The following is a 27,185-nucleotide window of genomic DNA, read 5'->3' as shown; positions in this document are numbered from 1 at the left end:
TTTCTTGCTGCAGGTGCTTCATTCAGCATCGTGTACTCAGTTCCCTTTGGTGGGGAAAGTCTGGGTGGTCCGTTTTGCACGATTGCTCTTTTTTTCCCCTACCACCAGGACCTCATGCCCAGGAATAAAGGCTATGCTCCTGAAGACTTCAGGTGCAACAAGCAAAACTGAAGGCAGCTCCCTTTTCCAACCCCAATAAATTACAGGCAGACACGCCACTCACAGTGTTGATGATTTCAGATCTTTGCAGAAAGAAACGTTCATCCTCTCTCCTCCTTTCCCTCCTAGGAGGGAACTACCAACACTTGAAGCTGTCTCCCCCTGTGCTTGGAAGGACCTGGAAAGGTGCTTGCTCCCTTCTTTCACCCACTTACTCGTTCCTGCTCGCTGGAAGGGGAGCAGCCCATCGGGTCGCTTGGTCCATGGTTTCTATTGGGTGGTGGAATCACCAAGCTCCACTTCCACGTCTTCTTGGAGGGACAGCATGCAGCGACAGCATGTTCTCCAGACTCTCGGCTCCTGCATTCAGGCAGTGGGACTCTGCCTCCTGTTCTGGTCCCCAAGGAATAAGCACTTGGGGCAAGGTCCAAGGCTTTGCCTTGGTCTCCCTGTGACCACGGTGGAGGATAAGCCTGTACACCCCACACTGATCCTTGCGTGCCCAACTCTCCACATGGGTTCTTATGAGCCTGAAGTTCCCAAGGCCCAGATTCAGGTGGGAGGGCTCCAACTCAGTCGAGACCTCCGGTCTGAGTTTTACCCGAGGACACAAAATGGGGCTTCTGAAGTGCTTGCATGTACAATAAAACCGATACCTGTTTTCCATGCAACTACCAGTGTGTATGCTGTCCTAGAAGTAAGAAGCAGTGAAGCCTAGTGTCAGCACACTGGAAGGTATGGTCAGCACATCCCAAGGACCTATTCCTCATGTCGGCTGGTCTGCTAAACAGCGCTCAGACAAATGCCCTGGTCGGGCCAGCTGCACAATTTGTAGGGCCCAGTGCCAAGTGAAAATGCAAAGCCTTTTGTTCGAAAAGCAGGGGAAAAGGTGCCACAAAAGACACTAAAATATCAAGGCTTATCCTCTCTTCCATAGTCTCTCTCCTGACTTGTCACGATGTTTCTTAATTTGTTATTTAGCGTTGTTCTAGGTAATGAAAAGTGAAAATTCTAAGCGTACCATGGAAGCCCTGTAGCCTGCATCACAGGAGCCCTCTGCCAATGAGGCTGCAGCAGGTAGGTATAGTACACGTGTCTCTTCTGCTCACACACACGCTTCTTTGTCCCACTGGACTATACTTACAAAACCCAAGTTCAAAGGAAAATAATTAAGAATTTCAAGATAACAGCTGCATAAGTCACCTGCCCATGAAGCATCTAGTCTTAGTGAAAAGAATCTGGATGTGCTGGGACAATTATCAAGGGAAATCAAGGAGGAGAAAATGTTCAGATGGGTTTCCAAAATAAAAGAGTCAGGGCAGACTTGGGCATCCCTGCCTTCATTGTGCTTTTCTGTTTAATGCTGGCTACACTGGTAGCTTATTGACTGAACTTCCCAGGAACCAAGAGTCTCAGGGTCCCTGCCAGCTCTGTGCACTGCACTTGCTCACCTCTCTCAGAAATTCTGGGAGCTTGGTCCCCACCACCGTACAAGCCTTACTTACCTCTGGGCTTCTGGGAGGAAACACAGAATAAGAATGGGAATTTTCTGCAGGGCACTTTTAGCTTTCACCCCAGGCTCCTTCCATCTTGTCTAAGAATGCCTGCTTGGACTGGCTTTAGAAGCAAACATTCAGATAAAGCGTGAAACTCCACTCACCTTTCCTTCCTGAGTTACCCTGGCTCACGGGCTTATCGGTGACTGAACCTTGGGTGAGAGGGGAAACAAAAACACAGACATTCAGAATGCGTCGCGGTTGGTTTCTTTCAAAGAGTTGGTAAAGCCTGATGTTATGAGCATGTGGTTATGTATATATATATATTGTATACACATCTAGGAACATTATATACAAAGTGAGTACATACATACATGCGACTGGGGTTTGTTTAACATCAATGTCACTGATATCACAGCACTGTTGAGATGAACAATGATTTCCAGGCTCCCTGGCAATAGTCTTGACCAGATTTTTACAAAATTCCACAACTACATAACTCCTTTGTTGAACATTCCACGGACTGCCCCTCACCTCCACTTCCCACCAACTCCATGTTCTGAGCCCTATCCAGCCAGGGGGGCCAACTGCAAAGAAAACCCCTCTCACTGCAAATGCAATGACTGACATCCCTTGCTGGTTAGGGCAGGAAATCGGCGATTTTCCATCTGCATTAAGTAGAAAATTGTTGGCCCAATTGTAATGAATGGGCCAAAATAGTCTGAGGCATGGAAACAATTTTCTAGATGCAGCGTGTTCCTCAAGGAGGGGGCAGTCTGGGGGGTTGGCCAAACGCTTCGCCCTGCACGTGCTTGGATGCCCTGTGCCGCCATCCGACGGTCCTGACCCTGTTGCACCTGCCTTTCCCATGACACCCAACCCCGCACATGCAGGGCACAGCCAGCCGAGGCACACCAGGGCATCTGTGGAAGTCCCCGCGACAAAAGAGGAGAAACACATCGCAATCCGTATCCAACCCCTTCTCCGTATACTAGCTTTGTGTGAATTCAATTATATTTCCCTGCATGACTTGTTTCTAGCACATTTGTTTGCCTTAAATGAAACTTTCCAGGTCATTTGCAAGGAGGCCTCATTCCTCCCCCTCCCCACACCAAGCCCAATTAAGGTTTCCAGTTTCCATGTAAACCACAAATAAAGTAAACTTTCCTTTTTGGCCTGCACATTTTGGTTTCCTAATGTAGATACTTACTGCCCTTTCCACTCACTTTTCCCCTTATATAGCAGGGCTGGTTGAAAAATGAATAAATTTGGGGAAAAAAGGAAAACGTTAGGACAGCAGGACTGTCTTTGGAATTTCCCAGAGGTTTTTAGAATAATGTTTTATACTTTGCTTGCACTTAAAAATTAAAAATAAGTAAATAAATAAAATCTCATATACACAGATTACAGAGAAATAGGAAGCAGCTGGTGGATGGGATAGGCTTTTTTTTGTTAACGTGGGCTGAGCTGCATAGTGAATTAAAGGAGTGTCTTGAAGTCCCTTCCCATCTGAATGGAAGTGGGAAGTGTGAAGCTTGCCTAAATCCGTAATGCACAATCCCACAAAACTGACCTAAGAACAAAATTTCTCCATGCCTATAAAGTTGGAAATAAAAAGGGCTTAATTTTTCCTATGGACTCACCCAGAGGGTTGTTATAAAGCAGTGGTTTCCTAACTTATCTCATCATGAGAACCACCTGAGAAGCTTCCTAAACATGTGGACTCCAAGTCTCCATGACCACTGGATCCGAACACGGAAGGAGGAGCCTCCACACCTGGGTTCTTTTTAAATTCCCTAGGCACTGCTGATGACAGCCAGATTTGAGGGCCGCGGTTATGAATGTTTTCCATCACCGTACATTACATTGTTCAGGGGTTGCAAACATATGGCACAACGTAGGCCACCACTCTCCTCTCCTGCACCCGTGAAAGACATCGCTAATTGGTTGTCACAGCCTTTGATGTTGAACTCCAACGCAGTCTTGAAATTTATCTCAATAAAGTGTGCACCCAGGGCCACTACCAACCAAGAGCACACAAGGTACAAACTTATATGCCATGCTCTCTAGAGGTTATGGCCGATGCTTGAGAAAAGAGCATTGAACCAGAAACTTAAACTCAAAATAAATACATACACACAGACATACACTGGCCCTATCACCCAGCTGACAACAGAGCAAGCATGTTTGGGTAGACTCCTCCCTGACCTGGAAGAGGGCTCATAACCACCACCAATCTTTCAAAAGTGTACCCACAAGATTCAGGAGACCAGCCAAGGGGTCTGTCTCCCACCCTTTTCTTTCTTCCCGCCCTTCCCTACGGTACCTGAACATACAGGAGTTTTATTCTGCACAGAAGAGCCACTGATGGGCTTCCCATCTGGGGTGACACACCAGCAGTACCCTGTGTAAGTATGGCACTGCACCTGTTCGGGGAAGTGGGAAGGGGAAAAGAACCGTAAGTCTTGGGTCACAGTATTCCACAATCACCTCCCACCTCCTTCAAAGCATCCCCAGCATAGCGGAGAACTCCTTCTACCTCTCACCCAGCATCCCTCCCCCGAGTGTCCTTTGAAGTCTGGCCAGACAACGTTGATTACACTTTCTGTGTGACCCCCGGGAGCAACCATAGCAATTTACTGTTTCCTTACGACATTTAATGCTTAATCTCTTATACCGTACTCGGATCCGTCCGCTGTGTATTCCATCCATTTGTAAAAAATTGACTGGTGAACTAATTTGGCAAGTACAAGTTGGAATGTCACCACTGTAGGTTGATATGACCCTTCTTTAAGAAGCAGAGACAAGGGAAAAGCTTTTCTTCTTTTTCTAGCTTTTCCCAGCATCCGTTCCTATAGTCAGCCTGCCTATTGATCACATGGCTTTCTTGAGAAAAGGGCACATGTGATGGGGTTAAGGTAAAAACAAGGCCACTTGGGCCTGCAGATTCTAGCTCTAGATGCCCTGCGGCACCACTGTGTGATCTTCCTCAAGTCTCCGGGATCAGGTCCACGCTGCCTGGGAATAGTAAATAAGAATGAGGCTTTTGGCTTCATTCGGAGTAACTCTCCTTTCTCCTAAATAGCTGTCATTCTGTCCACGTCCTCCACCCCGCCCCACCATCCTTTTCCCACCCACTTTCTACACAAATCAGGGCATCATCCCCCTGCGTAAAACCCCTCGACGACTGGCCATTGTACTCAGGATGGAGATGATGCCGATTTGCACGAGCTTGAGGGCCCCCATGATCTGCCCCCTGCCTATCCCCACAGCCTCATTCTACTCCCAGGTCTCCACACCCACCATTCCAGCCACAAGCTGGAATGAGCCTTTGAGGCTCACAAACACATCCTAGTGTCTCATGATTCTGAACTTTTGTTTGCTCCAACTGGTCAATCTGCCCAGAATACCATTCCCCAACCCATCCCAGCACACTCCCAAACCCTCTGTCTTCCCACCCCATTCATGATACACCTTCTCCTTAAGGTGCCCCCAGCCTCCCCACCTCCTCTCCCTCCTTCCTCCGACCCTCCACACACCCTGGTTCCCCAAATTCAGAGCCCTTATTACAATGAGCTTAACTGCTGATCTGTCTAGTCTATCTCCCCCATTAGACTGTGACTTCCCTAAGGCAAGGGACTGAATATTGGCTATTTCTATATTCCAAGCATCTAGCACAATGCCTGACGTTTATTGTGGGCATTTGATGAGTTGAATAAATGCATGAATTACCATATTTCCTAAATTCTTGGTCTCCATCCATTCTAAAAATATAACAACAATTTAAACAGCCCTGCCACATTAAATGTAGACCTCAATTACAAGATGTGTGCCAATTGTACAGGCATTAAATTGTGCGGAAAAGGTGCCTCTTGGGATCAAGGACACGTTAGAATTGAGAATAGACAATAACAGCATACAAACCAAGTGGTGAGGGATACAAGGGGTACAGGGGTAAAGGAGAGATTTGACAGCCTGGGTAAAATCCAGAAGTTATCAGCAAGACAGAAAAGCTACAGAAAAGGCTTCTGCTCTCGTGTGGGTACCAAACATCGCAGCTTTCCCCAAAACTAGTTGCTTCATTGAGACCTACCCATAGAAATCAGGATAAGAACAAGATGTAGGGCATCTTGCTCCTACCAGTAAAAAATGAGCATTTTTATTTACGTCTGCTGTCCATGCAGGTAAACTGTAGTCAATGCCTTTACCCCAGGACCATGTTTCACTCCTGCTTCCTCTCGTGGAGACAATCCATAACCCCGTGGCCATGGTTCCTACCCCAGATTCTCACCCAAGATCAATGTCCTAAGGCAGGTTAGTGCTACCTTCTGAGGAAGCCTAAGGGTGGAATGGAAAGAAACCCAGACAGACCTGGGTTTGAATCCTGATCCAGCCAGTTACGAACTGGCATGTTACTTAGCTCTCTGAGCCCCATCTATAACATGGGGATAACAGCGCCAAACCTCAAGGGCTCTGGCAATGAAAACAGTGTGAGTCCAGTACCTGGCACGGGCCGGTGGCCGGATGCAGGATGGCTGTGGCAATGATTGCTCTCGGCTGTGTCAGAAACACCCGGCAAGCCGGCCTCCTAGCGGGCCAGAGCTCCCCTGGGAACCCCCAGAGGTTCAGGTGGGAAGTACTGCTGGAAACTTGGAGTTCGCCCCTTCAGATTCTGTCCAGCCCACAGGGGATGCCTCCGAGGGATGACTCCTTGCCAGTGGCAGCATTTTAATGGGGCCTGGCTTGCTGCTTCTTCCTCCTTGGCCAATAATCACCTCTGGGGAAGCCTGGCTCTGGGGCCAGGTGGCCACGCCGACTCACCCCTGGGCCCCTTGGCTCCCACGGCCAAGGCCAGCCTCCCTTTCCGTGAGGAAGGTACCCCACCCAAGTCCAGCTCCGAGGCTGCACGGGGCGCCCCTCCTCCTGGGCCTGCAGAGTCCCAGCCAAGGCTGCTGGGGACGGAAGCACATGCCTGAGGAAGAGACTGAGACCAAATCTTTGTTTTGACGGATTTAATCTGACCTCGCAGCTCAGAAGGTCCCAAGGGCCACATGCTCACTGACAGCGCCCACTGCATCCGTATGGGCTCGGGGCCACTGCCTCCCAGCCCCCAGCCAGGCCCACAGGCCCAAACACGGGCCCTTTCTCCCCAGGGCCCTCGGCGTTTTCCTCAGGCCAGGCTCCAAGGAACAGACTCCAGATGACAAAATCCTCAGGCTGAAAGCTGCTTCCAAGTCCTTTAGCATTTTATAACTGGAATTGAATGAGGAATTGTTGCCATGTTCCTCTGAGGCTTGGAATCCACCGTTATGGGCACACCTGCCCCAGGTGTGCTGCAGGAGAAGGAACAACAGTGAACAAAAGAAGACCCAGAGGATGCAGGCAGGGTCTCTGCCTGCAGGAAGTGCCGGGAGTGCCCAGCAAGGTCACTTTCCTTTGCTGAAGGAGCGCTGAGTGAATGCACCCATGGTTCTCAATTGAGAGGTTGTTTGTAAGTTGTCTTGGGGAGTTTCCAAGATGTCTTCTTGAAGAAAAAGAAGTTACAAGGAGACAGAAAGCAATGGTCACGGAGTCAGACTGCAGCCTACCTTCCTTAACTGACCAGCTCTGCCACTTCATTTTAACTGAACCACTGAACTTTCCAGCCCTCTGCAGCTTTGGAAAGGTTCGCGGTCAAACCAAGCTTCAGCCTGTCCATGACTATTTAAAAAGGGAGAGATAATAATACCTACCTCACTCAGTTGCTGGGAGGATTAAACTACATAATGTAAATAAAGCACTCAGTTCACATGGTAAGTGCCCAGTTAAACTTAGCTATTTATTTTTATTATAATTATGTTATTTTTCAGCCAACTCTCTGTACACTCAAAAAAAGCACAGCTAGATTCTCTGGTAGAAACTAAAGAACATTCTATTCTGACCAGCCCCAAGGGAAGGGGTGATCTGAAATCAGCAAAAAGTGTGAACAAGTTTGAGTAAAGGAAGGGGAAGCTTGTTTTCATATAGAAATAGTTCTGTTACTGTCAGATGAGAGAAGTCAGGTTTCTTGCAGAAAAGCAATCAGGATGTAAATTCTATAGAATCGATGGTTTATATATACATGATCAAGAGGTAAATCCTACCTAGTTTCACCTTCTCCCTTGCAAATGTATTTATTCTTTTAAATTAGTAAGTAATCCCCTTTGCTCTATCTCTGCCCCACAGCCCACACACCAGCCTCAAATTAATCAACTCTCAGACTTAATCTATGGACCAAGAGGAACTGACAAGTCAACTGACTATTTCTGGTGTCTAGCATCTAGTGCAGCTTTCAAATCTCAGGGTTGTTCTAGCCACAAAGGTACAGATACAAACCACGGCATTTGTTCCTACCCCACTCTGGAATATTCTGGGAAGGCTAAAAGGTAAATTGATGGGTCTTCCTTAAGAGACAAAAAGTGTTTTTACATCAACCTAAGTGAGGTTACTCTCTGGTTATACTCTAACTACGCTGTGCATATATATCTGGTACTCCTAAAGGTGCTTTAAAAACAGTGTGTTCTTAGGTAGGTAAATTTCATCTCTGACTCATATACTTAAATATTTTGGGCAAGAAGCCCTTTGCAAAAACAGCCCAGCGGTGTGCTTCAGGTCAACCTTTCTGTCCAAATTAAGGCAAATCTGAAATTATTTTAAGCCTGTTACATTAGGTCAGCGTGTAGACACCTGGGAGAACGTGGGAGGCCAGCACTCCCAGTGAGTGCAGTTGAGTGACTGGTGAGCAGAGGAGGACAGAGCAAACACCAGCTCACAGGGCAAAGCCAATGGGGCTTTGGAGGAAAAAGGGAGACAATGGACCATGTAGAGAGACAAGGATCACTCAGGTGCCACGCCCCAAATGGAAAACAACACCTTCTACATTTACAATGACTTTTCAATCACCACCACGACAGACACATTATCTCTTTTGGGTCTCAAGGTCACCCAGTGTGCAAATCTTTCCTAGGAGAGGTACAGGGAGCAGAGGTTACTTGTTCAAATGTTACAGCTAGTTCGTAACAGCACAGGAATTCAGATACCGATCTCCAAGCTCTCATAAAATTTCAGAACTGACAGAGCTGGAAAAAGCCTTAGGGATCACCAGTCTCACCCAAACGCTTTACAAATGAGGAAACTGAGACCCAGAGACAAGAGAGGTAGCATCATGGCCAGGACCTAGTCCTGGCAGACAGAAGTACCCCCCAGACCTGGAAGGGAGATGAAGAAAGGCCTGGGTCCCAGTGCTGGTGTCTGAGGGAACTGTCTTTGTGCCCTGTAATTCTCTGGCAGATGGAACTCTCTTGGGGGAGAGGGAGAGGAGGTAAGATAAATATTCAAATCAAGAGTCTTTTGCTCCAGTTTGAGTGAGAGGCCATATCTGGAGTAGTTTGGACAATAGCATGGGGGTCTCTGCTGTGCCCCCCGGCCAGCCTGCTTTCTTCTGGCTGTTCTTGGGGGGCTTCTCAGACAGGGGTCGGACCTTGCATCCTAAAGTAGCTTCTTTGTTGTTGGACTTTTGCTGGTTTTCCTACCAGCTCCCCTAGGAGAACGGTCTCCCTTGCGTGTGCCCACTTCCTTCCCTTCTCCTGGAATGTGAAGCTGCTCTTCCTCCACCTTTACGTCTGTCACTCTGATACAGTGATGAATACAATTGGTGTCCTGTTGGGTGTGACTAGGAATTATTGGAGATGAAAGGGTTCTCTACCGAAATAACTTTGGAATATTGGGTCAAATAAAATTAAAAGATTTCTTGACTGCAGAACTTCTCAGAGCCTTAAATCAGTTCATGATTCAGCTCTGAGAGGAAGATATCATTTGCAGCAATCCATAACTCAATGAACTGTGGGACCCTCCCTTAACTTTGTGTGGGTGAAACCAAATCCCCCTAACACTGAGTTTATTATTTTTAACCTCTCTATCTAAAGCGTTATTCCCTTTCTTGTCCCACCCTTGTTCCCCTCAGGATTGAGGAGTATCAAAGAAAAGGGGGAAACCAAGCAGGACCCTGCGGGGCCCTTCCAGGTACCAAAGCCCCATTTCTTATTTGTAGAAAACTACACTAAACTAAAGGCTTTAGTCTCCTAGGCCTTCCCTGAGTTCCAAAGAGCAGACTCAAGCAGTTACTAATTAGGGAAGTGAGAGAGTACAGAAATAAGGGAAAAGCAGTCAGGCAAGAAAAGTAATGATAGCTTAAACAGTACTTCAATAATAGTAAAACAGAGTCCTAGTTCCTCCTCAAGGGATATACATAACAATCTGACACAAGTCTTTGAGTTGTTCTGCAGAAACTAAGACCCCTCCACCCAGGTGGAGGATGGTGACTACAAGCTGAATAGAAGCATGTGGACCCCAGACTGGTTGGAACCAGAAGGCTGCTGATTAAGATCCTGAAACATCACCCTGTTACCTCACCACCAACCAATGAGAAGAAAGTCCATGAGCTGCAAGCCTCACCCCAAATGTTCCCTTTAAAAACCCTTCCTTGAAAGCTGTCAGGGAGTTCAGGTCTTTTGAGCGTGAGCTGCCCATTCTCTTTGCTTGGCACCCTGCAATAAATGCTCTACTTTCCTTCACCATAACCTGGTGTCAGTGGATTGGCTTTGCTGCACATGGGTGAGGGCAAATGGACCCAAGTTTGGTTTGGTAACACAGGGAGCATTCCATGGTAGTACTAGTGTTTTCTGAAACATGATTTTTTTCAAAAAAAAAAAAAAAAGAAAGAAAAAGAAAACAAAAAGCAGTATAATGAAGTGCAGGGCCTTGCTATACTTCTCTGCTTTTCCCAGTCATACTTTCTCACTATCCAGGTATCAGGCTTTCATTTAGTTTACTCTTTTTTGAAACAATTTTCCTCTGGCAAATCCCCACCTCCTTTTCTGTAATGCTTTCTCATGCCCTATCTATTAAGAAATCCATCCTGAATTGCCTTAGACCTTCATTGACAACTGAGATCCCCTCCAAGGCACCTCTACCCTGTGGCTACATCACCCCATTCCCACCCCTTTTCTTTGCACTTCTTTTGTAAAATAGAAAAATGTGAACCATATGCAAAGGGACAGGCTTGATTCAGCATTCTTCTAGCAACTACCAAACTTGTAATGAAATGACTACTATCATGTACCGGAACATCTCCTAGTGGGAAAAAGTTAAACTAAAAGCAGAAGGCATGTGGCTATTTCTCTAACTCTCCTTGGCAGTGGGAGTATGAGACCTTTTTTTTTTTTTTTCTTTATAATATTCCAGTTGCTCCAAATCGGTTAGTAGGTTTTTTGGATTAAGCTAATGCACAGTGATAGTTAAGCATCTTGCAGTAGATCCACCCAATAACTTTGTTTCAGGGCAGTATTTTTAGCAGGCACATTTTCCTTTTGTCTGCATACTCTATAGGACCTCTAAGAAATTGTTTTTCTATGGGTGCCATGTACCCTGGCTGGATGACTGAGTCCCTGGGCCATCTGAGGTTGCCACTCATCCCCCTAGAACCTGTCTCTCCATCAGAAGCTGCAGGAGAACATTGTTCATTGCATTCACAGTAATATTTACCTGGAGGGCTTATGAAAACAGATTCCTGGGCCCCATCCACAGAATTTCTGGATTCATTAGTTCTGGGGTCATCTGGGTGACATGCATTTCTAAGAAGTCCCCAAGTGATGCTGCTGCTGGTTCGGGGACCACACTCCAAGAACCAGTGTTTTAAAAGACACTTCGTCACTCTATCCTTTCTGGCATTTATCATGAACTACTCAAGAAACAAATACTTTTCTAGGTGGGAATTTGGGAGCAAGGGGCCTTGGGACAATACTTCTCTCCGAAGTTTTTCTGTTCCCGTTGTTCTGATGACATGTGGTTTTTAATTCATGGGTCTAGTGATTCGTGGCATTAAATCTTCTGGGTGATTTCACACATGGAAGAAAGTTTGATTGCAGTGAGACGAGCAGGGGAGACAGGAGGGATGGTGTAATCCTTTTGGTCTGGCTAGCATGAGCTGTTTCTCCCTCTGTTTAGAAGAGGTTATCCCACAAACTTCCCCCTCATCTTTAGTCAGGTCTGGCTGAGAAGCAACAGGGTGCAGAAGAAAAAAAACATGGCTTTGGAGTCAAAATTAGCTGGGTTTAAATACCATCTCTGTGTAACTTTGGCAAAGTCACTTAACCTCTCTGAGCCTATTTATGAAATAAGGCTAATGGTGCCTACCTTGAAGGTTACTGAGAAGACAAAATGAGGCAAGATATATAAAGCATCTAAAATAGTGTCATGTGTAGAGTATGTACTCAGCACAAGCAGATTTCATCCCTTTCCCCTTCCGTTTTACAGAGAGGATGTAGGTTGTAACTTAAAAGCACTGCTATTCTTACTGGCTGTAGACACTGTCTCCTGCTCTATGCCAAGTCTAGGGAGGACTGTCTGCTGGGGAATGAGGGATTTTCCTTTTAGAGTATTTGCCTCGTCCTCCAGATTTTAATGGAGAAGATGCAAGGAAGGAAGATAATCCCTCAATTTCAAATCCTCCTAAATGTGGGAGTCCTTGTTGACTATGTTTTTTATGAGTCGATGGTGTAATGTGGTTGCCAACGTGATATTAGTCAAGCAGTAGTGTGTTTAGAACAAGAGATAATCCCATTCTTCCCCAAGCTGTTTATGACCACATCTGAAATACTGTGTCCAGTTTGAAGAAGGACACTCTATAAGGGGCACCTTAGCAAACTGAATTAAGAGGAAAGAGGCCAGGAGGAAAGAGAGACATAAAACCCTGTGATATGGGAATGAGCAATAGAACTAAAGATCTTTGCCAGGGTGAAAAGAAATATTTGTTGGCTATAAGACAGGATTTCACAAGGACATAATGGTGCCTGTCTTCAGGTCTTTCTGTGGAAAGTGTGATTTCTATGGAATCTGTAAGTTCCTTAGCTAGAATGGGGGTCATCTGTTGGAAATTACAACTTTCAAGTCAATGTAGGGAAGGAATTTCCAACTAAATTGTCCCAAAATGCATTATGTTTTCATTGGTGGTAATAAGTTTCCTGTCTTTGGTGGCAATCAAGCAGAAGATAGATGACTGCTTGGTGAGAGATTGTCCCTGGATGTGGTGGGTCAGGGAGAGGAAGGAGATGAACCAGATACATCTGAGGTCCCCTGTGACCCAAAAGTTCTGTGATTTTACAACTGTGCCCTAAGTTGAACTTTCGCTGGTTAAGAGTAAGGTGGAAATTTAAGAACTGGTACCTAATTGTCAGTGTTAGGACCATTTTTCCAAATACATGATGAAAAACATTTTTTGTATTTTCCAAAAAGTGTGAACACCATCCCCTCCACCACACACATAAAGGTATTTTTAAAAATCTTAGTGTTAGGGCTTCAGGGACACAAAAAACTTTACTTTCTTGACTTCTGCCCTCCGATTTGGTGCCTAAAATGGCCCAGGTTTTGTAAACAGCAAATATGACACCTCTTGTTCATTCACTTCTATTTCCATTTCAGGGGAAAGATATCAAATACGTTTTTACTTTTTAAAAATATCCAATGGGGGTACCCTCAAGATGGCGGAGGAGTAAGATGTGAAGATCACCTTCCTCCCCACAAATACATCAGAAATACATCTACACGTAGAACACCTTCTACAGAACACCTACTGAACGCTGGCAGAAGACCTCAGACTTCCCAAAAGGCAAGAAACTCCCCACGTACCTGGGTAGGGCAAAAGAAAAAAGAATAAACAGAGACAGAAGAATAGGGACGGGACCTGCACCTCTGGGAGGGAGCTGTGAAGGAGGAAAGGTTTCCACACACTAGGAAGCCCCTTCGCGGGTGGAGACTGCGGGTGGCGGAGGCGGGGAGCCTCGGAGCCGAGGAGGAGAGCACAACAACAGGGGTGCCGAGGGCAAAGCGGAGAGATTCCCGCACAGAGGATCGGTGCCGACCAGCACTTACCAGCCCGAGAGGCTTGTCTGCTCACCCGCCGGGACAGGTCGGGGCTGGGAGCTGAGGCTCGGGCTTTGGTCGGATCCCAGGGAGAGGACTGGGGTTGGCTGTGTGAACACAGCCTGAAGGGGGCTAGTGCACCACAGCTAGCTGGGAGGGCGTCCAGGAAAAAGTCTGGAACTGCCTAAGAGGCAAGAGACCCTTGTTTTGCGGTGAGCGAGGAGAGGGGATTCAGAGCATCGCCTAAAAAGCTCCAGAGACGAGTGCGAGCTGCGGCTATCAGCAAAGACCCCAGAGACAGGCATGAAACGCTAAGGCTGCTGCTGCAGCCACCAAGAAGCGGCAGCTTCCTTTTTTTTCAGTATAGTTTTTAGCGCTTGTTATTATTGGTGGATTGGTTTTTTGGTTTGATTGCTTTCTTCTTTCTTTTTTGTTTTTTCTTTTTTTTTGTATTACTTTTTAATTTTTAATAATAATTTTTTTATTTTAATAACTTTATTTTATTTATGTATTTATTTTTTCTTTCTTTCTTTCTTTTTCTTTTTCTCCCTTTTCTTCTGAGCCGTGTGGCTGACAGGGTCCTGGTGCTCCAGCTGGGTGTCAGGCCTCTGAGCCTCTGAGGTGGGAGAGCCGAGACCAGGACATTGGTCCACCAGAGACCTTCCAGCTCCACATAATATCAAATGGCAAAAGCTTTCTCAGAGATCTCCATCTCAACGCTAAGACCCAGCTTGACTCAACAACCAGCAGGCTATAGTGCTGGACACCCTATGCCAAACAACTAGCAAGACAGGAACACAACCCCACCCATTAGCAGAGAGGCTGCCTAAAATCATAGTAAGGTCACAGACACCCCAAAACACACCACTGGACTCGGTCCTGCCCACCAGAAAGACAAAATCCAGCCTCATCCACCAGAACACAGGCAGCAGTCCCCTCCACCAGGAAGCCTACATAATCCACTGAACCAATCTTACCCACTGGGGGCAGACACCAAAAACAACGGGAACAACGAACCTGCAGTCTGTGAAAAGGAGACCCCAAACACAGTAAGTTAAGCAAAATACAAAGACAGAAACACACAGCAGATGAAGGAGCAAGGTAAAACCCATCAGACCAAACAAATGAGGGGGAAATAGGCAGTTTACCTGAAAAAGAATTCAGAGTAATGATAGTCAAGATAATCCAAAATCTCGGAAATAGAATGGAGAAAAAACAAGAAACGTTTAATAAGGACCTAGAAGAACTAAAGAGGAAACAAAAAATGATGAACAACACAATAAATGAAATTAAAAATTCTCTAGAAGGAATTAATAGCAGAATAACTGAGACAGAAGAACAGATAAGTGACCTGGAAGATAAAATAGTGGAAATAACTACCACAGAGCAGAATAAAGAAAAAAGAATGAAAAGAGGAACGTGTGCGGAGCCCATGGTGGCACGGTATCTGCGAGCCGAGCTGGACTCGCTTCTCCTGCAGCTGCTCAGGGACCTGGAGGAACTGGAGGCAAAGCGGGCGGCGCTGAATGCCCGGGTGGAGGGCTGGCTCTCACTCTCCAAAGCTCGCTGCGCCATGGGTGCCAAGTCGGTAGGGCCTCTGCAGTATGCCTCCCACATGGAGCCCCAGCTCCACGTCTGCACCAGCGAGGCCCAGGACGGACTCCAGAGGTTCTGAATGTGAGAGCCGGCACCCAGACTCCAGAGGACGTGGGACCCCACAAGGCAGTTCTGCACAGGCGCAAGGGCCTCACGAGGGCCCCAGAGCCAGACCGCTCCCCAGCTCCCCAGGACCCTCTGAACTGGTTTAGAATCCTGGCTCCTCACAGTCTACAGCAAGCTCAAGCCAGCTTCCGGGAGGGTCTGCAGCTGGCTGCAGACATGGCCAGCCTTCAGATCCGCATCGACTGGGGTCGAAGCCAGCTCCAGGGGCTGCAGGAGAAACTCAAGCAGTGGAGCCCGGGGCTCCCTGACCTGCCACCACAGAAGCAAGGCAGTGAGCACAGCTGTTCTTTGATGTGGCTGCATTATCTCAGGCCTTCTTCCTTCACAGATTGCCCCCCACCCAAGCTGTTCCTCCCTCCTTAATACTTCTCTGGTCTGCATGTTTCCAACTTTGTTAGGTGGGGAAGTTTGAAGAGGCAAAGTGAGTAATGTTGAAAGTCACTACTATGAAACCACTTCTAGAGTTGTGTTGTCTCAGGATGTATTCATGTCAGGCAGGCACAAACCTGTTAGGTTAGCTCATATCACTGAACAACTGTAACAACCTGATGCATAAATCAGCTGCGGTTTTTCATTAAAGGATGAAATATTGCACAGCTAGTGGCAGGGAAGGACAAGAGGTAGGCGCTTCAGTTTCACTGTATCCTTACAAGTGATTTTGATGGAGGAAAAAACCATACACCGCTAACAGATCAGGACAGAATGATAACTCATCGATAAAACACACACACACACCTGAGTAGATGGGCAGCACTTGGCAGGTTTTAAGCCAGAAAGTAAAAAGGATAGGACCTAGATTTTCAAGGGAAATCTTTCAAGAGACCATTCAGGTTTATAAAACCTGCCATTATCTTTCCAAGAGTGAGTCTTTTAATTTGTTGAAGGGCCAGGAACTCTGTGGCAATCCATTTTCCTACTGGCTTCTTGATAATTTTAGCAGTTTCTAGGAGCTAATTGTTACATTTGGTGGATGTTAGTTTTCTGTTCATAATACGAGATGTAAATTGTTTTTCCCAGTTTCTCTTTTAACTTTGCTTATGGTGGTTTAAAAAGAAAAACCAAACTTTTTATTATAAAATAAAATAAATAAAACACATTATATTAAATAAAACACATTATATTAAATGGCAAAAAACAACAACAAAAAAGAATGAAAAGAATTGAGGACCGTCTCAGAGACCTCTAGGACAGCATTAAACACACCAATATTTGAATTATAGGGGTAGCAGAAGAAGAAGAGAAAGAGAAAGGGACTGAGAAAATATTTGAAGCGATTATACTTGAAAACTTCCCTAATATGGGAAAGGAAATAGTCAATCAAGTCTAGGAAGTGCAGAGAGTCCCATACAGGATAAATCCAAGGAGAAACAAACCAAGACACATTTTAATCAAACTATCAAAAATTAAATACAAAGAAAACATATTAAAAGCAGCAAGGGAAAAACAACAAATAACACACAAGGGAATCCCCATAAGGTTAACAGCTGATCTTTCAGCAGAAACTCTACGAGCCAGAAGGCAGTGGCAGGACATATTTAAAGTGATGAAAGGGAAAAACCTACAACCAAGATTACTCTACCCAGCAAGAACCTCATTCAGATTCGACAGAGAAGTTAAAACCTTTACAGACAAGCGAAAGCTAAGAGAATTCAGCACCACCAAACCAGCTTTACAACAAATGCTAAAGGAACTTCTCTAGGCAGGAAACACAAGAAAAGGAAAACACCTACAATAACAATCCCAAAACAATTAACAAAATGGTAATAGGAACATACATATCGATAACTACCTTGAATGTAAATGGATTAAATGCTCCAACCAAAAGACATAGACTGGCTGAATGGATACAAAAACAAGACCCGTATGTATGCTGTCTACAAGAGACCCACCTCACACCTCGGGACACATACAAACTGAAAGTGAGGGGATGGAAAAAGATATTCCATGCAAATGGAAATCAAAATAATGCTGGAGTAGAAATTCTTGTATCAGACAAAATAGATTTTAAAACAAAGACTATTACAAGAGATAAAGAAGAACACTACATAGTGATCAAGGGATCAATCCAAGAAGAAGATATAACAATTGTAAATATTGATGCACCCAACATAGGAGCACCTCAATACATAAGGCAAATACTAACAGCCATAAAAGGGGAAATCGACAGTAACACAATCATAGTAGGGGACTTTAACACCACACTTTCACCAATGGACAGATCATCCAAAATGAAAATAAATAAGGAAACACAAGCTTTAAATGATACATTAAACGAGATAGACTTAATTGATATTTGTAGGACATTCCATCCAAAAACAACAGAATACACTTTCTTCTCAAGTGCTCATTCTTGGAACGTTCTCCAGGAACATTCTCAAGTGCTCATTCATGGAACATTCTCCAGGATAGATCATATCCTGGGTCACAAATCAAGCCTTGGTAAATTTAAGAAAATTGAAATCGTATCAAGTATCTTTTCTGACCACAATGCTATGAGACTAGATATCGCTATGAGACTAGATATCAGTTACAGGAAAAAATCTGTAAAAAAATACAAACACATGGAAACTAAACAATACACTACTAAATAACCAAGAGATCACTGAAGAAATCAAAGAGGAAATCAAAAAATACCTAGAAACAAATGACAATGAAAAGACGATGACCCAAAACCTATGGGATGCAACACAAGTAGCTCTAAGAGGTAAGTTTATAGCAATACAACCCTTCCTTATGAAACAAGAAACATCTCAAATAAACAACCTAACCTTACACCTAAAGCAATTAGAGAAAGAAGAACAAAAAAAACCCAAAGGTAGCAGAAGGAAAGACACCATAAAGATCAGATCAGAAATAAATGGAGGGCTTCCCTGGTGGCGCAGTGGTTGAGAGTCCGCCTGACGATGTGGGGGAAGTGGGTTCGTGCCCCAGTCTGGGGGGATTCCACGTGCCGCGGAGCGGCTGGGCCAGTGGGCCATGGCTGCTGAGCCTGTGCGTCCGGAGCCTGTGCTCGACAATGGGAGGGGCCACGGCAGTGAGAGGCCCACGTACCACACAAAAAAAAACAAAACAAATAAATGGAAAAGAAATGCAGGAAATGATAGCAAAGGTCAATAAAACTAAAAGTTGGTTCTTTGAGAAGATAAACAAAACTGATAGACCATTAGCCAGGCTCATGAAGAAAAAAAGGGAGAAGGCTCAAATCAATAGAATTAGAAATGAAAAAGGAGAAGTAACAACTGACACTGCAGAAATACAAAGGGTCATGAGAGATTATACTATAAGCAACTATATGCCAATAAAATGGACAACCTGGAGGAGATGGACAAATTCTTAAAAAAGCACAACCTTCTGAGACTGAACCAGGAAGAAATAGAAAATATAAACAGACCAATCACAAGCACTGAAATTGAAACTATGATTAAAAATCTTCCAACAAACAAAAGCCCAGGACCAGATGGCTTCACAAGCGACTTCTATCAAACATTTAGAGAAGAGCTAACACCTATCCTTGTCAAACTCTTCCAAAATACAGCAGAGGGGTTAACACTCCCAAATTCATTCTATGAGGCCACCATCACCCTGATACCAAAAGAAGACAAAGATGTCAGAAAAAAAGAAAACTACAGGCCATTATCACTGATGAACATCTATGCAAAATCCTCAAGAAAATACTAGCAAACAGAATCCAACAGCACATTAAAAGGATCATACACCATGATCAAGTGGGGTTTATTCCAGGAATGCAGGGATTCTGCAATATATGCAAATCAATCAGTGTGATACACCATATTAACAAATTGAATGATAAAAACCATATGATCATCTCAATAGATGCAGAAAAAGGTTTTGACAAAATTCAACACCCATTTATGATAAAAACCCTCCAGAAGTGGGCATAAAGGGAACTTACCTCAACATAATAAAGGCCATATATGACAAACCCACAGCCAACATCATTCTCAATGGTGAAAAACTGAAACCATTTCCACTAAGATCAGGAACAAGACAAGGTTGCCCACTCTCACCACTATTATTCAACATAGTTTTGGAAGTTTTAGCTACAGCAATTACAGATGAAAAAGAAATAAAATGAATCCAAACCAGAAGAAGAGGTAAACTGTCACTGTTTGCAGATGACATGATACTATACATAAAGAATCCTAAAGATGCCACCAGAAAACTACTAGAGCTAATGAATGAATTTGGTAAAGTAGTAGCAGGATACAAAATTAATGCACAGAAATCTCTTGCATTCCTATACACTAATGATGAAAAATATGAAAGTGGAATTAAGGAAACACTCCCATTTACCACTGCAACAAAGGGAATAAAATACCTAGGAATAAACCTACCTAAGAAGACAAAAGACCTGTATGCAGAAAATTAAAAGACACTGATGAAAGAAATTAAAGATGATACAAACAGATGGAGAGATATACCATGTTCTTGGGTTGAAAGAATGAACATTGTGAAAACGACTATACTACCCAAAGCAAACTACAGATTCAATGCAATCCCTATCAAACTACCAATGGCATTTTTCACAGAACTGGAACAAAAAATTTCACAATTTGTATGGAAACACAAAAAAACCCGAATAGCCAAAGCAATCGTGAGAAAGAAAAACGGAGCTGGAGGAATCATGCTCCCTGACTTCAGATTGTATTACAAAGCTACAGTAATCAAGACAGTATAGTACTAGCACAAAAACAGAAAGATAGATAAATGGAAGAGGATAGAAAGCCCAGATATAAACCCACGCACATATGGTCACCTTACCTTTGATAAAGGGGGCAAGAATATACAATGGAGAAAAGACAGCCTCTTCAATAAGTGGTGCTAGGAAAGCTGGACAGCTACATGTAAAAGAATGAAGTTAGAACACTCCCTAACACCATACACAAAAATAAACTCAAAATGGATTAAAGACCTAAATGTAAGGTCAGACACCATAAAACTCTTAGAGGAAAACATAGGAAGAACACTCTATAACATAAATCACAGCAAGATCCTTTTTGACCCACCTCCTAGAGAAATGGAAATAAAAATAAACAAATGGGACCTAATGTCACTTAAAAGCTTTTGCACAGCAAAGGAAACCATAAACAAGACGAAAGGACAACCCTCAGAATGGGAGAAAATATTTGCAAACGAAGCAACTGACAAAGGATAAATCTCCAAAATTTACAAGCAGTTCAGGCAGCTCAATATCAAAAAAACAAACAACCCAATCCAAAAATGGGCAGAAGACCTAAACAGACATTTCTCCAAAGAAGATATACAGATTGCCAACAAACACATGAAAGAATGCTCAACATCATTAATCATTAGAGAAATGCAAACAAACCTACAATGAGATATCATTTCACACCAGTCAGAATGGCCACCATCAAAAAAAATCTACAAATAATAAATGCTGGAGAGAGTGTGGAGAAAACGGAACACTCTTGCACTGCTGGTGGGAATGTAAATTGATACAGCCACTATGGAAAACAGTATGGAGCTTCCTTAGAAAACTACAAATAGAACTACCATATGACCCAGCAATCCCACTACTGGGCACATACACTGAGAAAACCATAATTCAAAAAGAGTCATGTACCAAAATGTTCATTGCAGCTCTATCTACAATAGCCAGGACATGGAAACAACCTAAGTGTCCATCAACAGATGAATGGATAAAGAACATGTGACACATATATACAATGGAATATTACTCGGCCATAAAAAGAAATGAAATGGAGTTATTTGTAGTGAGGTGGATAGACCTAGAGTCTGTCATACAGAGTGAAGTAAGTCAGAAGGAGAAAAACAAATACCATATGCTAATACATATATATGGAATCTAAGGGAAAAAAATGTCATGAAGAACCTAGGGGTAAGACAGGAATAAAGACACAGACCTACTAGACAATGGACTTGAGGACACAGGGAGGGGGAAGGATAAGCTGTGACAAAGTGAGAGAGTGGCATGGACATATATACACTACCAAACGTAAAATAGATAGCTAGTGGGAAGCAGCCGCATAGCACAGGGAGATCAGCTCGGTGCTTTGTGACCACCTAGAGGGGTGGGATAGGGAGGGTGGGAGGGAGACGCAAGAGGGAGGAGATATGGGGATATGTGTATATGTATAGCTGATTCACTTTGTTATACAGCAGAAACTAACACGCCATTGTAAAGCAATTATACTCCAATAAAGATGTTTAAAAATATATCCAATTAAAAAGTCCCTCTTGTGTAGGAGCCTTGTTCACATCAGAACTGTGACAATCTGGCCAGTGGTGGGACAAAAGTGGCCTACAGGAGTGGGGGCTCTTTCTTGTTTCCCATATCTGACTTCACTTTTAGTTAAAATTTTCTGCCTTCATACCTCCCTTCCATGTTCCTTTTACTTTTCCCTACTTTGATAGGGAAAAAAAAAAATTCTGATCCTGTTCATTTTTGAGAAGAGTTTAGTAGACTGACCTGCAGGGTCACCTCCTAGCATGTCATATGCATCCATAGCGGAGTGGCAATATCCCTGAATGTGTGTATTCATGGCTCTGCCTGAAAAGGTTCCCGAATAAGTGTTTGCTGTGGGCCTACTATGTGCCTAACCACCGGGTTGAACATTAGTCTCATAACATAAACTCTAAAAAGTGTGGAGGTTATTCCCAGAGGTCATCAGTTTAACCCCCTCGCCCCACAGCAGCCCTGCTGGATGCCCATTCAGTCCTGCCTGCCCTCTTCCTGGGACGGAAAGTTAAGTTCTGTTTGAGTAAAACAGTCCATCTATGGTTTCCTCCTCTTGAAAATAGTTCCGTAGTTTGAGTCAGAATCTGAGTCATCAAATATTTTACTCAGTGATCCTGGGTTGGCTCTGTGGGACTGTTCAAGAAAAAGCTATTGTCATCCACAGACAAAGTTTGAAACAACTCTCATGCAGCCCTGTGGTCACCTCTTTCCCATTCACCCTTTGGTTCTTCTTATCTTGAAACCAACCTCTGGCTCCTTTGAATATTCCTCATGTGACATAATTTCCTAACCTTCTCACCTTAGTTATCCTCCTGGATATGCTCCAGTTTGGCAATATCATTATGAAAGTTGGCAATCTCCTTTATGGCAATCTCCTTTAAGAGGCAGTATAGAGTAGTGGTTAGGACCAAGAACCCTGGTGCCAGGCTGCTTGGGTTTGAATCCTGACTCTGCCACTTGCAAGCTGCATGACCCCGGGCAAGCTACTCAACTTCTCCGTGGCTCAGATTCCTTAGCTATAAAATAAGAATATAATAGTGTCTACTCATAGGTCATAGTGAGGATTGAATAAGTTAATGTGTGTCAGCCACTTATAAAACACCTTTGCACATAGTAAGTGCTATACAGGTGGTGGTGTTATTATCTGAAAAAGAAAAGAACAGCAGAGAGGGTGATTGAAACCTCCTTCACTGAGTCTCCCCTTTTCCATAAGCAGCAGGAAGGCCAGAGAAGCAGGCCTCCATCCTTCCCTCCCTCCCTCCCAAGTACAACCCTCTGCAGAAGAGCAGCTGCAGATACCATCCAGAGCTTGCTCCTTTCATTTCCACAATAGACTGTAGGGACAGACTCACCAGAGGCTACGCAGAGGTCCGATGCTCAGCTGGGAGCACCCAGACCCTGCAACTTGCTCCAAAGCAAATGATGCCAGCCAATCTGGGAGAAGATGCTCAGTGGCCATAGGCCATTGGAGCAGTGGTTAGGGTAGGCAAGTCACCACGGAACACAATGGGTACAGTGTTGGAGCTCCATCCACCCTCATCTTGCCCTCCTCTGCACCTGTGGGTGACCCAGGGGGTGCCAGTTCTCTCACTGAAAAGTTGACAGTGGTGGCTCTCACCATGTGTGAGAGATCAGATGAGTCACTTACTAGACAAGTCCTTCCTGCACGTGGAGGCATCAGGCCCTGTCCCTGCCCTCATTTACAAAATTAAACATTTACTTTCATATGACTCCCAGTGGGTACAAGGATTTGTTCTTGGGTGATGAAAATATTCTGTCATTAGACAGTGGTGATGGTTACACAACTCTGTAAATACACTAAAAACCACTGAATCATACATTTAAAGGGATAAATTTTATGGCACGTGAATTCTATCTTAATAGAGTTGCTATTTTAAATAACAAAACCAGGTGGCCAGCCTACAGGCCACCGTTTGCCGACCTCTGGCAGAGCCCAACTAGCTCTCCCATTTTACGGTTGAGCAAAATGAGACCAAAGAGGAAGAAAACTAACACTTGCTGAACAGCAAGTATGTGCTGTGTTATGGGCATTTTCATGTAAATTACCATACGCAACATCTGGTTGTTTGGAACAAAAGCAATGCAATGAAAAACACATGTAAAACAAGTAGTAAGATGCCCTGGGCACAGTAGATGTTCAAATTGTCCTTTAACAGAAAAGGACAAAGAAAAGCAACAGCTGACCCAACAGTGGGTCTCTTGGCCATTATGCCATCTGTACATAAAGGATGGACTTAAATATTTAACAGTGTGACTCCTTTGAAAAAAAGAAAAAAAAAAGTTGGCACAGTCCACTAAGACATACAGAACTGGCTGTGTTTGGAGACATCCAAAGGAACTGGTTATGGCTGGAGAAGCTCAGAACATTCCAGCTACGGACACAGGCAGGCTCTTAGTACTTTACCTAGAGAGCCCTCTGCACTGTCTGAAGAGACATCCACACTATTGCTCTAGGCAAGATAGTTCCACATGACAAAAAGACGTAGCCCTTGGACTCATCAAAGATAGGACAAATCCTTTCCCCTAAGACGATGCTCAGCGCTCCAGCCTACCAACGTTTCATCAGCTGAGGTCAGCAAAGGTTCACTATTGATGAAAAACATCCCTACCTTCAGTACTCGCTGAGAACCTGGAAGAGGGAGACCCAGATGGTAAACCCAGGTGTTTCCGAGGCAAGCTAATCACACAACTCAGCCCGCGGGGGTGATTTCAGGACGTGCAATTCTGTACTATGGGGGTGGGGAGAAGAGGCGCTAAAAAGGAACCTCAAGACCTGCTTCACAGCTCAGGCACCAGCACTTAGGAAACAAGCTGCAGTTCCCCAGGTTTTAGAAAATGCAACAGTAAGAGCTATAAAAATGCTGACGAGGGGGACCCACTGTCTTTGCCAAAAAACCACAGAACTTTCTCTTTGCACTTCCAACTTCTGAACAAAGCATCATCAAGAAGAAAATACAGCTCCCCAGATCCCTATGGCAAAAAAAAAAAAAAAAAAAAGACCTCGGGAGATGAAAAAGCCTATATACATGTGTGTTGGTGTGGGGAAGAGTGATTAGAATGAGGAAAACTGTGTTTCCATACAAATTGTGAAATTTTTTGTTCTAGTTCTGTGAAAAGTGCCAGTGGTAGTTTGATAGGGATTGCATTGAATCTGTAGATTGCTTTGGGTAGTAGAGTCATTTTCACAATGTTGATTCTTCCAACCCAAGAACATGGCATATCTCTCCATCTATTTGTATCATCTTTAATTTCTTTCATCAGTGTCTTATAATTTTCTGCATACAGGTCTTTTGTCTCCTTAGGTAGGTTTATTCCTAGATATTTTATTCTTTTTGTTGCAATGGTAAATGGGAGTGTTTTCTTGATTTCACTTTCAGATTTTTCATCATTAGTGTATAGAAATGCCAGAGATTTCTGTGCATTAATTTTGTATCCTGCTACTTTACCAAATTCATTGATTAGCTCTAGTAGTTTTCTAGTAGCATCTTTAGGATTCTCTATGTATAGTATCATGTCATCTGCAAACAGTGACAGCTTTACTTCTTCTTTTCCGATTTGGATTCCTTTTATTTCCTTTTCTTCTCTGATTGCTGTGGCTAAAAATTCCAAAACTATGTTGAATAAGATTGGTGAGAGTGGGCAACCTTGTCTTGTTCCTGATCTTAGTGGAAATGGTTTCAGTTTTTCACCATTGAGAACGATGTTGGCTGTGGGTTTGTCCTATATGGCCTTTATTATGTTGAGGAAAGTTCCCTCTATACCTACTTTCTGCAGGGTTTTTATCATAAATGGGTGTTGAATTTTGTCGAAAGCTTTCTCTGCATCTATTGAGATGATCAGACCCCGAATAGCCAAAGCAATCTTGAGAATGAAAAACGGAGCTGGAGGAATCATGCTCCCTGACTTTAGACTATACTACAAAGTTACAGTAATCAAGACAGTATGGTACTGGCACAAAAACAGAAAGATAGATAAATGGAACAGGATAGAAAGCCCAGAGATAAACCCACGCACATATGGTCACCTTATCTTTGATAAAGGAGGCAGGAATGTACAGTGGAGAAAGGACAGCCTCTTCAATAAGTGGTTCTGGGAACACTGGACAGTTACATGTAAAAGTATGAGATTAGATCACTCCCTAACACCATACACAAAAATAAGCTCAAAATGGATTAATGACCTAAATGTAAGGCCAGAAACTATCAAACTCTTAGAGGAAAACATAGGCAGAACACTCTATGACATAAATCACAGCAAGATCCTTTTTGAACCACCTCCTAGAGAAATGGAAATAAAAAAAAAATAAACAAATGGGACCTAATGAAACTTCAAAGCTTTTGCACAGCAAAGGAAACCATAAACAAGACCAAAAGACAACCCTCAGAATGGGAGAAAATATTTGCAAATGAAGCAACTGACAAAGGATTAATCTCCAAAATTTATAAGCAGCTCATGCAGCTCAATAACAAAAAAACAAACAACCCAATCCAAAAATGGGCAGAAGACCTAAATAGACATTTCTCCAAAGAAGATATACAGACTGCCAACAAACACATGAAAGAATGCTCAACATCATTAATCATTAGAGAAATGCAAATCAAAACTACAATGAGATATCATCTCACACCAGTCAGAATGGCCATCGTCAAAAAATCTAGAAACAATAAATGCTGGAGAGGGTGTGGAGAAGACGGAACACTCTTGCACTGCTGGTGGGAATGTGAATTGGTACAGCCACTATGGAGAACAGTATGGAGGTTCCTTAAAAAACTACAAATAGAACTACCATATGACCCAGCAATCCCATTACTGGGCATATATCCTGAGAAAACCATAATTCAAAAAGAGTCATGTACCAAAATGTTCATTGCAGCTCTATTTACAATAGCCCGGAGATGGAAACAACCTAAGTGTCCATCATCGGATGAATGGATAAAGAAGATGTGGCACATATATACAATGGAATATTACTCAGCCATAAAAAGAAACGAAATTGAGCTATTTGTAATGAGGTGGATAGACCTAGAGTCTGTCATACAGAGTGAAGTAAGTCAGAAAGAGAAAGACAAATACCATATGCTACACATATATATGGAAAGAAAAAAAAATGTCATGAAGAACCTAGGGGTAAGACAGGAAAAAAGACACAGACCTACTAGAGAATGGACTTGAGGACATGGGGAGAAGGAAGGGTAAGCTGTGACAAAGCGAGAGAGAGGCATGGACATATATACACTACCAAACGTAAAATAGATAGCTAGTGGGAAGCAGCCGCATAGCACAGGGAGATCAGCTCGGTGCTTTGTGACTGCCTGGAGGAGTGGGATAGGGAGGGTGGGAGGGAGGGAGACGCAAGAGGGAAGAGATATGGAAACATATGTATATGTATAAATGATTCACTTTGTTATAAAGCAGAAACTAACACACCACTGTAAAGCAATTATACTCCAATAAAGATGTTTAAAAAAAAAAAAAAAAGAATGAGGAAAAATGGGGAAAGCGTGGGTGCCAAACAGAGCTATATCAAGAAAGGCTGTTCCTGGAACATGGGGCTCAAAGTGGGAAACATAGTACATTTTTTCATGTAGCAGTAACATTATGAATGGTGT

At 43.7% G+C, this 27,185-nt stretch overlaps 1 protein-coding gene and 1 pseudogene across 4 annotated transcripts in view; one reads left to right on the top strand and one right to left on the bottom strand.

Annotated features, from left to right (window-relative positions):
* The window catches only part of SMOC1 (SPARC related modular calcium binding 1), a 150,809-nt gene that overhangs the window by 51,440 nt on the left and 72,184 nt on the right, over window positions 1–27,185 (bottom strand). For all 4 annotated transcript variants that reach the window (XM_029237733.1, XM_029237734.1, XM_029237731.1 and 1 more), the window contains exons 4-5: window positions 3,982–4,081; window positions 1,820–1,867 (exon numbers count right to left, since the gene is read on the bottom strand). In XM_029237733.1, the coding sequence (XP_029093566.1) occupies window positions 1,820–1,867; window positions 3,982–4,081 (148 nt within the window). The remainder of the gene's footprint in view (window positions 1–1,819; window positions 1,868–3,981; window positions 4,082–27,185) is intronic.
* LOC114904177 lies at window positions 14,950–15,797 on the top strand (annotated as a pseudogene).

This window comes from Monodon monoceros, unplaced genomic scaffold, assembly GCF_005190385.1.
Source record: "Monodon monoceros isolate NGI ecotype Baffin Bay Population unplaced genomic scaffold, NGI_Narwhal_1 Super_Scaffold_21, whole genome shotgun sequence".
NCBI lineage: Eukaryota > Metazoa > Chordata > Mammalia > Artiodactyla > Monodontidae > Monodon > Monodon monoceros.
The sequence above is the reverse complement of the archived record's forward strand: the minus strand, read 5'-3'. Positions and strand labels throughout refer to the sequence as shown.